General features: G+C 45.8%; 1 protein-coding gene and 1 long non-coding RNA gene across 3 annotated transcripts in view; one reads left to right on the top strand and one right to left on the bottom strand.

The window, feature by feature from the left end:
• Positions 1 to 2,419: 2,419 nt before the first annotated feature.
• On the bottom strand, positions 2,420 to 7,147 carry LOC119256805 (uncharacterized). The gene is made up of 3 exons (XR_005127891.2): positions 6,986 to 7,147; positions 6,570 to 6,836; positions 2,420 to 2,675 (listed from the first exon to the last, which is right to left on the bottom strand). It is a non-coding gene; the product is annotated as an uncharacterized LOC119256805 (long non-coding RNA).
• Positions 7,145 to 12,188, top strand: part of ZDHHC19 (zinc finger DHHC-type palmitoyltransferase 19) — a 50,093-nt gene continuing 45,049 nt past the window's right edge. For both annotated transcript variants that reach the window (XM_054700486.1, XM_037525365.2), the window contains exons 1-5: positions 7,145 to 7,413; positions 8,044 to 8,165; positions 8,677 to 8,816; positions 9,947 to 10,119; positions 10,513 to 10,618. In XM_054700486.1, the coding sequence (XP_054556461.1) occupies positions 7,268 to 7,413; positions 8,044 to 8,165; positions 8,677 to 8,816; positions 9,947 to 10,119; positions 10,513 to 10,618 (687 nt within the window). In that variant the 5' untranslated portion in view covers positions 7,145 to 7,267. The remainder of the gene's footprint in view (positions 7,414 to 8,043; positions 8,166 to 8,676; positions 8,817 to 9,946; positions 10,120 to 10,512; positions 10,619 to 12,188) is intronic.

Raw genomic sequence — 12,188 nt, forward strand, 5'->3', positions numbered from 1 at the left:
AGGAATGAACAGAGGACTGAGCACTAGGAGGAAGACTCGCAGGGCTTCTGCAGGTGGGCAGCAGGGAGACCAGGGGAGACCAGACAGGTTTCGGGGTAGAAGACAGTGGTGGGAGGAATGGCAGGGTAGGGTGAGACAGAGGGCTTTAGCTCTGCTGGGGCACTTCTGCTCCTCAGAAAGTCCCGACGTGGCTCTCTTCTATGGAGTATGACCCACGGATTAGTTCAGTGCTGTGTCCAGCCTTGAATCCAGTCTATCCACAGCTAAGGTCTGGCAAGAGAAGATGAGTTGGACCAGCCAGTGGGATTCTTCTTTTGCTAATTTTGGACTGTTCACTTTCTACACTGATTTTTGAACCAAGAAGAATAAATTGCTGTTTATTTCCTTTGGGAGGGTAATTTTCCTCACAAAATTGTACAATAACTTGCTAGCACACCTACCTCTGAAGTTTTGGTTTTCTTGGTATGTGAGTCATTTCTTGAAAAACTAAATTATAAAAAAAGCATGAGTTTCATCAATTTTGCCCAGGGCCCCTCAATTGTTTGACATTTAAACACTTTTTCTAAAAATTCATATTGAGATAAAATTCACATAAAATGTCACATTTTGAAGTGTATAATTCGTGGTTTTTTTGTATATTCCTGTTATACAGCTATCACCATCAATCTAATTGCAGAATACTTCCATCATCCCCAAAATAAACCCTATATTTCCTGTACTCCCATGCTTCCTCTTCCTCTCATGCCCTGGTAGTCATTAATCAACTTTCTCTTTCTATGAATTGACCTAGTGTGGACATTTTGTCTCTTTCATTTAGCATCACATTTTCAAGGTTTATTCATGTCATAGCATGCATCAGTACTCCATTGCTTCCCATGACTTAAGGGTATTTCCACATATGGATATACCATCTTTTGTTTTATCCATTCATCAATTAATGATTGTTTCTATTTTTGGCTGTTCTGAAAAATGCTGCTAGTTTGCTGAACTCATTCATTAGCTCCAAATCTCTCTCTCTCTCTCTCTCTCTCTCTCTCTCTCTCTCTCTCTCTCTCTCTCTCTCTCTTTGTCCTTCTTTTCCTTGACCTCTTGCTCTGGCCAGGGCTCCCAGTATATGTTAAATGGAAGTGGCAAAAGCAGTACAGTTGTCTTATGTCTTACAGGGAAAGTTTTCAGTCTCTTGCTGTATTAACTGTGGGTTTTTTTCATAAATGCCTTTCATCAGGTAGAGGAAACACCCTTCTGTTTTTAGTCTGTGGAGAGTTCTAAATCATTTACTCAAGTGTGGTAAATTTTGCCAAATGCTTTTTCTGCATTGAGGTGATCATGTTTCTTTCTCTCCCACCCCCACTCACCCTCATTACTGTGACGTAGTGCATTGATTTTTGTATGTTGAATCACTCTTGTATTCCTGGAATAAATCTCACTTTGTCATGGTCATTTTAGCATGCCGCTGTATTCAGTTTGCCGTTTTGTTGAGGGTTTTTGCACATATATTCATAAAGGATATCGGTATGCCGTTTTTTCTTTGTAGTGTTGTCTTTGTCTTTGACATCTTTGACTCCATAGAATAAATTAGGAAGTGTTCTTTCCTCTACTGTTCCTTCTATTTCTTTCCTCTTCTATTTTGTTCTTTAAAATTTGGTAGACTTGGGCCTCCCCGGTAGCGCAGCGGTTGAGCACTGGGTTGCGAAGCTGCCCGCAGCCTCTGCAGCGCCTGTTCGATCCCCGACTGCTCCCCGGCCACCAGAGGAGGGTCCCACATGGCGCGCAGACCACTCCTGCTGCCCGCTGCTCCCCTCAGCAGTGTACTTCGGTCCTTCTGCCTGCTCTGCTCCCTGCTCTGGCTCTGGTGAATTCTCTCACCCTCCCACACTTCTGACTGAACCCAGTGCTTGTATAAATAAATAAATAAATAAATCTTTAAAAATAAATAAACAAATAAATAAAATTTGGTAGACTTGACCAAGGAGGCCATGGGCCATTCTTTACTGCAGAGCCTAGCACATTGTCAACTTTGTTGATTTTTCTTTTTTCTATTTTTTGCTATTTTAACATTGCTTCTCATTGATTTATGACTTTTGGCCACTTTAAAAGGTATTCTAATATCACTTCTATCAACACCATAAAATTCTGTTTCTTTCAAATTTCATTTTGCAATAAATTGTCACTGTATTTGCATTTGGCATTGTTTCACATTGCAGTTGAAGTGGGAAAGGAAGATGTGAGTTTTAAGTGAAAGACAATGTTTGAGTGGGATCTCATTTCCTATTCATTAGTGAATATTTCTGTGTTATGTCTTTGTTTATGACATAGTGTTATGACTTTAGAGATTGAAATGTTGACAACTAGGAATACAGAAAGCCTCCTAGCTTGTAAAACTACAGAGATCAGAATATACAGTGTCCAATTCAATGAATTAGTGAAACAAAAAGTCCACAAATAGACTCTAGAGACATGCATGCAGGATGTTTATTTGGGAATTATTTTGGGATAAACACCTGTGGAGGGGAAGGGCCAGAAGCAGGACTGGGCAGAAAGGTCAATCTGTGGCAGGAGCCCAACAAAGCCTCAGCCAACCGAAGGTCACAAGCAAACCTGGGGAAAGGAGATGACCCAGTTGGTGGATTCTCGTCCACACTCTTACGAATGTAGGGCACGACTCAAAACCAGAACTGAATGAAAAGAAAACAAGAAGTAGAGTTAAATACCAGCTAGAGGAAAGGAAAAGATTTAGAAGTAAGACAAACTGATATGAGGAAAATGATCAAAAGATTTGATTAGATAAAAACAAAAGCTTGACATTAAAAATTGCACACAAGTAGTAAAGGCCAAGCAACAAACTTGGAACATATTTACAATAAATACAGACAAATTTTAATAGAAAAGGGGTCCTATAAATAAGCAAGAAAAGTCCAACATTTCCATCAAAAGCACAGTGAGATATCACTTCACATCCATTAGGATGGCTGTTCTTTAAAAAAAAAATAGAAGAAAACAAAAAACTGTTAGTGAGAATGAGGAGAAACTAGAACCTTTGTGCCTTGTTGGCGGAAATGTAAAATGGAACAGGTGTCATTGAAAACAATATGTGTGTTCCTCAAAAAATTAAACGTAAGATTGCCATGTGATCTGGAAATTCCATTTTTTAATACATGTCCCAAAGAATTAAAAATAAAGACTTGAATATATATATTTATACACTAAGTTAATAATAGCATTATTCACAATAACCAAAAGGTAGAATCAATCTAAATGTCCATCAACAGATAAATAATATATGACATATACATCTAGTGAAATGTTATTCAACCTTAGAAATCATTATGACAGAAGGTAGAATGGATGGATGGATGCCAGGGAATGGGAATGTGGGAAATGAGGAGTTATTATTTAATGGATACAGAGTTTCCACTTGGGATGATAAAAAGTTCTGTAACGAATAGTAGTGATGGTTGCACAACAGTGTGAGTGCCCTTAATGCCACACAACTGTACACTCAAAAACTGGTTAAAATGGTCAATTTTATATTATGTATGTTTACTACAATGACAAAAAAGGAAAAAATACACCAATAATTCCACACTACAATGTGAATAAGCAAAAGATGTAGAGCCACTTCACCAAACTACAATGAGATGACTGTAGTAATTTAAGGAGCTACAAATAAAAAGATCAAGGAGTTATTTTTAATATATAAAATTGGAGAAATTATTTTAATATCCAGTTATGGTGTTAGTATGATGAGTATGCTCATAATAGAAATATAAATGTGAGATTATGAGAAAAGATATTTCAAAAATTCACATTCATTAACCCCAAATCCAACCATCTATTCTAAGGAAATAATTGGAGATGTATATAGATATTGGTAGAACAAACCATTTAAACAAGGAACTCATGACATGCGGGAGCAAACTCTGCAAATATTTTTGGAGTGGATTCCCGGGAGAGTGCAGCAAGTGATAAGAATCCAAGTCTGGACTATACCAGGTGTGTCTGAGGAACAACAAAGAAGCTAACATGCCTGGCTGGTGTGGAGTGAGCAAAGGGTTGAATGTTAGGAAATGAGATCAAAACATTAGGGGGGATAGTTCAGAGAGGCCCTTTAAGATCATCATGAGGAATTTGAATTTTTGCCCTAACTGGAGAGTCCTGAGAAAATTTATGTACTTAGGCTATAATCCAAGTCTTAAAAAAAAAAAAATTGTTTAGATGCATTTTATTCCCCATTCAGGTCAGTCAGGTATTGTGGTGACTTTATGGGATTCCAGACTTTGGTTCTCAAGAAGGCCCAGTTTTTGAACGAGGACAGAATCTGGTACTTTATATTTTAATGGCATAGCATGCCTTCCTTGGGATAAATATTTTCATCAGTCCCACATACAGGGTGCTAAGTTTTGGCACATCCATTAACTTCATTGTTACATTTAGTCTCTCTTCCCAAGGCATCAGCTCTAGCCTTATCACTTCTTTTCAGAACACTGGGACAGAAAGGGTTATACAACCAAGAAGACAGTCTAGGCTCCACCCATCGCCCTGTGTCACAGAGCTCCTTGGTTATTGATTGACTCAGTATGACTCAGGCTTGGGGGATATCACCAGTGTAAGAGATGAAAGAAGTGCCATGGTTTGGGTCTCTGTGGGAGTCAGTTCTCTCAGGTGTCTCTCATCACTGCACTCCTCTGTATTACCCAAGATGGCAGATCTGAGGAGTGCTCATGACATCTGGCTTCAGTGCAATAGCCATCTGGGATTTCAAGTGGGCTGCTCCTTTAGAGCTCAGGCATTCTCTCCAGAAGTCCTGGAGTCCCACTGATAATCTCAGTTTTAAAAGGAGCTGGGGCCTCCCTGGTGGCACAGGCAGTTGAGTGCAGCACTGTGAAGCTGTCTGCAGCCTCTGCAGTGTGGGTTTGACCCCGGCCGGCCGTGGAGATACCCACATGGTGCAGCAGACCTCTCCTGTCTCTCCCACTGCTCCCCTCAGCAGTGTATTTCAGTCTGCCTATTCTGTACCCCTCTCTGTCTCTGGTGAATCCTCTCACCCTCCTGCGCCTCTGGCCTGTACCCTGGTTCTTGTATGCATAAATAAATAAATCTTTAAAAATAAATAAATAAAAGAAGCTGGAGAGGAGAAAGCCTATATTGTGAAAAGCGTAAATAAGGATGTTTAAAAAATGTTGTAAAAGGAGCCCTGACTCCTAAGTAGTTGTTGCAATGTCCAGGCAAGAGAAGGTGATGGCTTGGACTCATAAGATTCTGTTTTTGAAGGTAGAGCTGATGAACTGGATGTGGGATATGAGATAAAGACAGGAGTTAGGTTGTTATCAAGCCATGGGCTTGCTGCATAAAAATGATTATTGTGATAACAGGTTTTGAGAAAAACCTTTATAGCAAGTTGACTGGCCAGGAGGTGAAAGGAAAACTTCGTGTTTTCACGTTTCAGGAAGACATGAGGTTTTCCTGAGAATGGCGCTTTGGGCAGGGTTTTTTTTTTTTTTTTTTTTTTTGTCTTAGTGTTGGGGAGGCTAGAGGTCTGAAATCAAGTAATCTTCTCCCCATGTCTCTCTCTCTCTCTCTCTCTTTTTAAAGATCTATCTATTCATCCATACAAGAAATAGGGCATAGGCCAGAGTCGCAGGGGGTGAGAGGATTCACCAGAGACAGAGTGGGGAACAGAACAGGCAGACTGACTGAAATACACTGCTGAGGGGAGCGGCGGGCGAGACAGGAGAGGTCTGCTGTGCCATGTGGGTTGCTCCCTGGTCGGTGATTGAACTCATACTGCAGTGGCCGCGGCCAGCCCCATAGGTTGCGCCTTAACCCCTTGTGCCACCAGGGAGGCCCACTTTGGGCAGTTTTTAAGGGTCTGGGAAACAAAGTATAAAAATATAAGGGTATGGTCTTGTTGATTGCTCTCTGCTAAATCATGGTGTACCTCAAACTGGATCCAGAAATGTAACAAAACTGAGCACGCCTCCCTGCTAAACATTGTCTGTTTAACCGTGAGCTGGGCACCTTGGTTTCATTTCACATGGTAGTTTTCAGTCTGGGTCTTTAAGAAGTCACCTTGAGGAACGTGAACATTCTTCTGGGTCTATGCTCTGATACACGACTTACTAACATGAAAATTTTGGCTTTTTCTCATATAAGTTGGGTCCAGGCATTTTTGTCAATTGTTTCATTCTCATAAGCCCTGTTGTTCGTGCCAGATAAGCAGAAACAGCAAATTCTGACTGCCACCGTTTCGAGGTAACTCCAAGGTTCTCATCTGAGCAAAAGGTTATCAACCTTGGAGGGGCACAGAGAATTTTGTTAGAGATGTAACAGTTAGTTCTCAAGGTCCCCAGAAATGCAGTTGGAGGATAAATCGCAAAGTGGGGGGAAAGGAAGAACAAAAGTTCTTAATATTTAATTTTGCTTGATTCTACTCTTCTAACAAAAAGCTGAAGCTACTGATGGGGAGGAATATGGCTACATGAACCCCAACACAGAGGGGTTCAGATACTCCGTGGCTAAATCAGTGATGTGTCAGCTGTATGTAACAGAAAACCTAGGTATTTCCTCACATAATGAGCAATTCACAGGGAAGAAGTTCAAGGCTGGGGCAGTGACTCAACAACTTCATCGGGTTCTCTCTGTGTAGCGTGTTGCCTAATGGGTCCAAGGTGCCACCCTAGCCAGCATGTGGAGATTCAAGGCAGGAAAACAGGGTCAGAGCTGAGCCAACTGTGTCTTTTCCCCCTTTTATCGGGAAGGCAAGAACTTCTCTAGAAATCTTCAGTGGACAGCCTCTTCTTATGTCTCCTTGACCAAACTGTGTCATGAAGTCAACCCTAGAAACGAAGCCAGGAAATTATTTAGCTTCCCCTCCACCCAAAGTGGAATTTTTCAATAACAAAAAGGGAAAACATGGAGCTAAAATGAGCGCTAAGCACTGCTTCGATTAAGCAATGAACCTGAAAGCGTGATTAGAATCACCCACCTTCTTGCCTGGGTTTCTGTGATCTCGTAGTCTCAAAGCCAACCCTGCAGTCTCCAGCACAAGTGGGGGGCAGGGGACTTGCTGTTAGAAGTGACAGTCATACACAGCAGCCAGAGAAGGCTTCAGGCAGTTCTGCTGAAGAGCCCAGCCTCTGTGATGTCACCCCGGAACCTCTTTCCTTTCACTGGTCTGTAGCCCCTTTGGTCATGGGGCTCCTGGAGCCAGCAGGGAGGAGGGAGCTGCGTGGCTCTGATCTCCCCTGGGGTCACAGGAGGTCCAGCCATGTCTCTCTGGAAGGATGTCATGCCCTTCATGAAGGAGCCCCATCCCCCACCTCAGGTCCAGCTTTCCTGGATCCTCCCGAGCCTGTTTGCTGCCTTTAACGTAGTGCTGCTGGTGGTTTTCAGTGGCCTTTTCTTCGCATTCCCGTGAGTCTCCCACACAAGCTGGCAGATTTCTTAGAAAAAGAGAGAGGGCCTCCCCGGTGGTGCAGCGGGTTGAGCGCAGCACTGTGAAGATGTCCACAGCCGTTGCAGAGCTGGTTCGATTCCCCGGGCCGGCCAGGGAGATTCCCACATGGCACAGCAGACCTCTCCTGTCATGCCCGCTCTCCCCTCAGCAGTGTGTTTCAGTCAGTCTGCCTGTTCTGCTCCCTGCTCTGTCTCTGGTGAATCCTCTCACCCTCCCGCGCCTCTGGCCTGTACCCCAGCTCTTGTATAAAAATAAATCTTTAAAAAAAAAGAAAAAGAGAAAGACAGAAAGGGAAGCATAATGGTCGTACAGAGGCGGGGGCGTACAGAGGAGGGGTCACTGAAGGGGGGATATTCTAGGCTGGAGGAACTGAATGTGCAAAGGCACAGAGGCATAGAGTGCTTGTACATTTGGGAGTTGCTGGTGGCTGGAAATACTGGGTGACAAGCGGTGGAACCTCTATGGATCCTTGATAGCCTGAATGGTTAGTGAAGGTTTTAAGGTCTGTGGGTCCTGATCCAAAGTGGACTGTGTCCTGGGGACTTTGGGCCGCTCCAGATGGGGGTTGAATCCTGCTCTGGTCTCAGTTGCAGGTGGTTGGCTCAGAACGGGGAGTGGACCTTTCCCATCCTCACCGGTGTGCTCTTTGTCCTTGCTTTCTTCAGTCTTGTTTCGCTCAATTTCTCAGACCCTGGCATCTTGCATCAAGGTGAGGTTTGGGCCCCCTAGGAAGGTGGCACCCAATGGGCCCTGCCCACAGGGATGATTCCTAATGTGCTCTCCCCTTCCCCCCTCCTCGGGCTTCAGGGTCCCTTCACCCTATATCATTTACTCCAACTGTGCTTCTGACACATCATTTCCCAAGCCACTGAGATGTGGAACAACAGAATTCTACAAGTTTTCCACTTGCCGTGCAGGGGAGAGCTGGGGCAGACTGGGACAACAAGCTAGCTCTTTCAAAACCACTCAGTTCTCTGTTCCTTCTTCCCACTGCACAACTACTTAAAGCATCAATCATGATTGCAAAGGCTCAAGTTCTCCTCTGGTGGAAATTCACCTGCCCTTTGCCCATCTCTGAACTGGGTCAGCTTTCTCCGTGGGGACGAGGGATTGCCCTGTCTACCAGCTCCCCACCCTTCCTGGTGCTCAGTGAAGCTGTGGAGCTGCCCCCAGAGCAACGGGGTGGTGGAAGGCAGCTGCCAATCCTCTTCCCATGTCAGGCTCCAATGAACAGAGCCCCATGATGGTGCATGTGGTGTGGGTGAACCACAGGGCCTTCCGCCTGCAGTGGTGTCAAAAGTGCTGCTTCCATCGCCCACCACGGACATACCACTGCCCCTGGTGCAACATCTGTGTGGAGGTAAGTACTCCCCTCACCTGCCTACCTGTCTCTGCCAGCACTGGCTGGGACCAGAATCCCTCTCACATGGGGACTAGTGGCAGCTGTGAAACTCCTTCCTGGACTGCTAAAGGCCAAGGATGGCAGCAACTCCCAGTCACTCTTTTTTTTTAAAAAAGATTTATTTATTTATTTATTTATTTATTTATTTATTTATTTATTTATTTATACAAGAACCGGGGTACAGGCCAGATCCACGGAAGGGTGAGAGGATTCACCAGAGACAGAGCGGGGAACAGAATAGGCAGACTAACGAAATACACTGCTGAGGGGAGCAGTGGGCGCGACAGGAGAGGTCTGCTCTGCCATGTGGGACCCTTGCCGGCCGGCCAGCCGGGATTGAACCAGCGCTGCAGAGGCTTCGGACAGCTTCACAGCACTGCGCTCAACTGCCTGCACCACCAGGGGAGGCCCCACTCTTGCTCACTCATGCATGTCTCTGGCTGGCATCTGCCATGGCAGGCTGGCCCTGGCCTGCACAGATGCTGACATGCACAGGGGCATCTACGTCTGTACTGGGCCTGGTCAGGCGAGCCGGAGGAAATGTGCCCCTTAGTTCTGGGACTGGCTGACATGAGAAACTTCAGGTCCTCGGGCTGGCTGCAGGCTTGGCCTGGGGTTGGAGTGCCTTGCCTTTCCAGGCCAGAGGGTGTCCTGGGCTCTGAGTGCTTTCACTCTTGGGCATAGTCTGCAAAGGCTTCTAGGTATGTTTTCTGGTCCTTACAACCCTGGGAGGCTTACTGGGCAAGGTATTATTTTCCTCACAGAGGCACAGTGATAGTCCATATCCTTCCCCAAATCACCCAGAATATGTCCCAGGGAAAACCAGGCAGGCCTTGTCGCTGAAGACCTCTTGACAGGCAACTTTGTGGCGCCACAGAACCCCAACAGTGCTCTAACACAGAAATACCCGTTTTAGGGATTTTTTGTGGCTCAATTTTGCCCTGGGGTCAGCACCAGTGCATGAGGCCATGGTCAGGGAACTGTGAAGGGGGTGTGGGGGGGCACAGTGTAAGGCTTCAGATTTGGGCGGAACGGCGGCTGGCCCGGAGGCTGGGTCCGGAGGCCTGTCCCCTCTCCTTCTCTACCAGGACTTTGACCACCACTGCAAGTGGGTCAATAACTGCATCGGTCATCGCAATTTCCGCTTCTTCATGCTGCTCGTCCTGTCCCTGTGCCTCTACTCGTGCACCATGTTGGCTACTTGCTTGGTCTTCCTGGTGCGCACGGCCCACATGCCCTTCTCCACAGACAAGGCCATAGCGTATCCTGACGGCCCGTCCGCAGCCGGGCGGGGATAACGAGGGGCGGGACAGCGTGGGGAGGAGCTAGTGGGGGCGGGATTAGGGCGAGAAGTCTAGGGAGGTCCAGTCCTGACCCGGTGGGGGTGCATGAGGGGAATGGAGGGGATAGGAGGACCTGCAAAGCGAAGCGTGGAGAATGTGGCTGGGTCTGAAAGGCCAAGAGGTGGGCAGCCGGGTGAGGGAGGGAGTTTTTAAAGATGGCATCGGGCCTGGGCAGCTGGGTGGCTGAGGTTTAAGCATAAGTGGAGCGCAGAGAGTGGGTGGCCCAGGCTGGTTGGGGGACGCGGGCTGTTGGGGAGGGTTGAGGGGCGAGGAAGACTGCCCGGCCGTGCCGCTCCTGAGCCCGTGCGCAGCATCGTGGTGGCTGTCCCTGCCGCCGGCTTCTTGGTGCCACTCCTCCTGCTGTTGCTGGTCCAGGCCAAGTCGGTGAGCGCAGGCGAGCGCTCCTACGAGGGCAAGGTACGCGGGGCCCGCGCGCCCGCCGCCGGGTACGCGGGGAGGGGGTGGTCGCTTTGCGCTTCGGCTCCTCGGCACTTGCCGCTCTTTCTGCACCGCCCTGGTTCCTGCAGCCTGGCTTCCCTATATGGTGGGGTTCGTTAGCCCTTTCAGACCTGATTTTGCTCAAATCTCACCTACTTTCGGAGCTCGATGGGCACTCTCGCGCCTGGGCGCACTCCTAGTGCCGCCTGTGTGCCAGGCCGCGCGCGCGTGGTGAGCGATGGTCCTGAGGTGGGGCTACACCCTGCCCTTATGTGGATAAGAATCTGACATAAGGATAACACCCTCTAGTCACCCGTGAACACGAGAGGGGTCTGCTCAACGTTGTGTAGCGCAGAGCCAGAGAGGGAATTCACTGTTGGTTGAAGACCACAGAGTAAGGTGTGACACTTGGTTGTGGAAGGACAGAAGGCAGGGAGAAGCTGTTGCTGCGAAAGGCAGGGATGCCTGAGAGTCAGGAATGTTGATAGGAGAGTCAGGGACCAGTTCTAATTGGAGAAGATGGTTTGGGAAACCACGTTGTTATAGCGTAGTTACATGAGTTTAGCGTAGTTACAAGAGTTTAGCGTAGTTGCATGTGTGTAAATCCATACAGCCCTGTGACCGCCACCATCATCAAGATTCAGAACAATTCCATCAACCAAAAAATTCCCTCATGGCATTTTGTGCTTAAACTCTTTCGCTCCTTGCAACTCCTGGCAACCTCTGATCTGTTTTTTTTTAGTCCTATAGTTTTTCCTTTCCCAGAGTTTCATATAAATGGAAGCATAGCCTTTGAATATGGCTTCTTTCACTTAACAGATGTGTCTTGAATTCATCCATGTTGCTGCACTTATCAGTAGTTTCTTCCTTTTTGTTGCTGTGTGGTATTCTTTTGTATGGGTGTACCACAGCTTCTTTATCCATTTGCCAAATAAAAGATACTTGGTTTGTTTCCAGATTTTTGGTATCTATAAATAAAACCATTGTATACATTGATGGACAGACACGTGAACATAACTTTTTCTTATTTCTTAAGAGTGGCATTGCCGGGTCATATGATTACTGTGTTTAACTTTATAAGAATCTGCCAAATTGTCTTTCAAAATGACTGTCATTTTGTGCTCTCACAAGGCAATGTATGAAAATGCTCCACGTGCTCATTAACTTTTGGCATCGTCAGTTGTGTTTTCTTAGCCAATCTAATAAATGTGTAGTGCTACCTCCTGTTGGTTCCACTTTGCCTTTTCCTAGTGGCTTTTTGTTTCGTAGTGATGACATTGAGCATCTTTTCATGTTCCTATTTGCCATCTGGATTGAGATATGTATTTTACAAATATTTTCTCCCAGTCTGTGACTTGTCATGTCCTTTTGTAAAAAAGTCTCTTCTGAGGAGGTTTTAAATTTAATGAAATTTTCAGTTCTTAAGAATAGATAGTACTTCAGATGTTGTAATTAAGAAATCTTGGTCTAGTCTAGGTGATGAATATTTTCTTAAATGTTTTCTCCCAGAAGTTTTATATTTTATATATGAAATGATGGCTTATCTGAG

The sequence above is a fragment of the Talpa occidentalis genome, unplaced genomic scaffold (assembly GCF_014898055.3).
Source record: "Talpa occidentalis isolate TD23 unplaced genomic scaffold, MPIMG_talOcc4v2.1 talOcc4.4, whole genome shotgun sequence".
Classification (NCBI taxonomy): domain Eukaryota; kingdom Metazoa; phylum Chordata; class Mammalia; order Eulipotyphla; family Talpidae; genus Talpa; species Talpa occidentalis.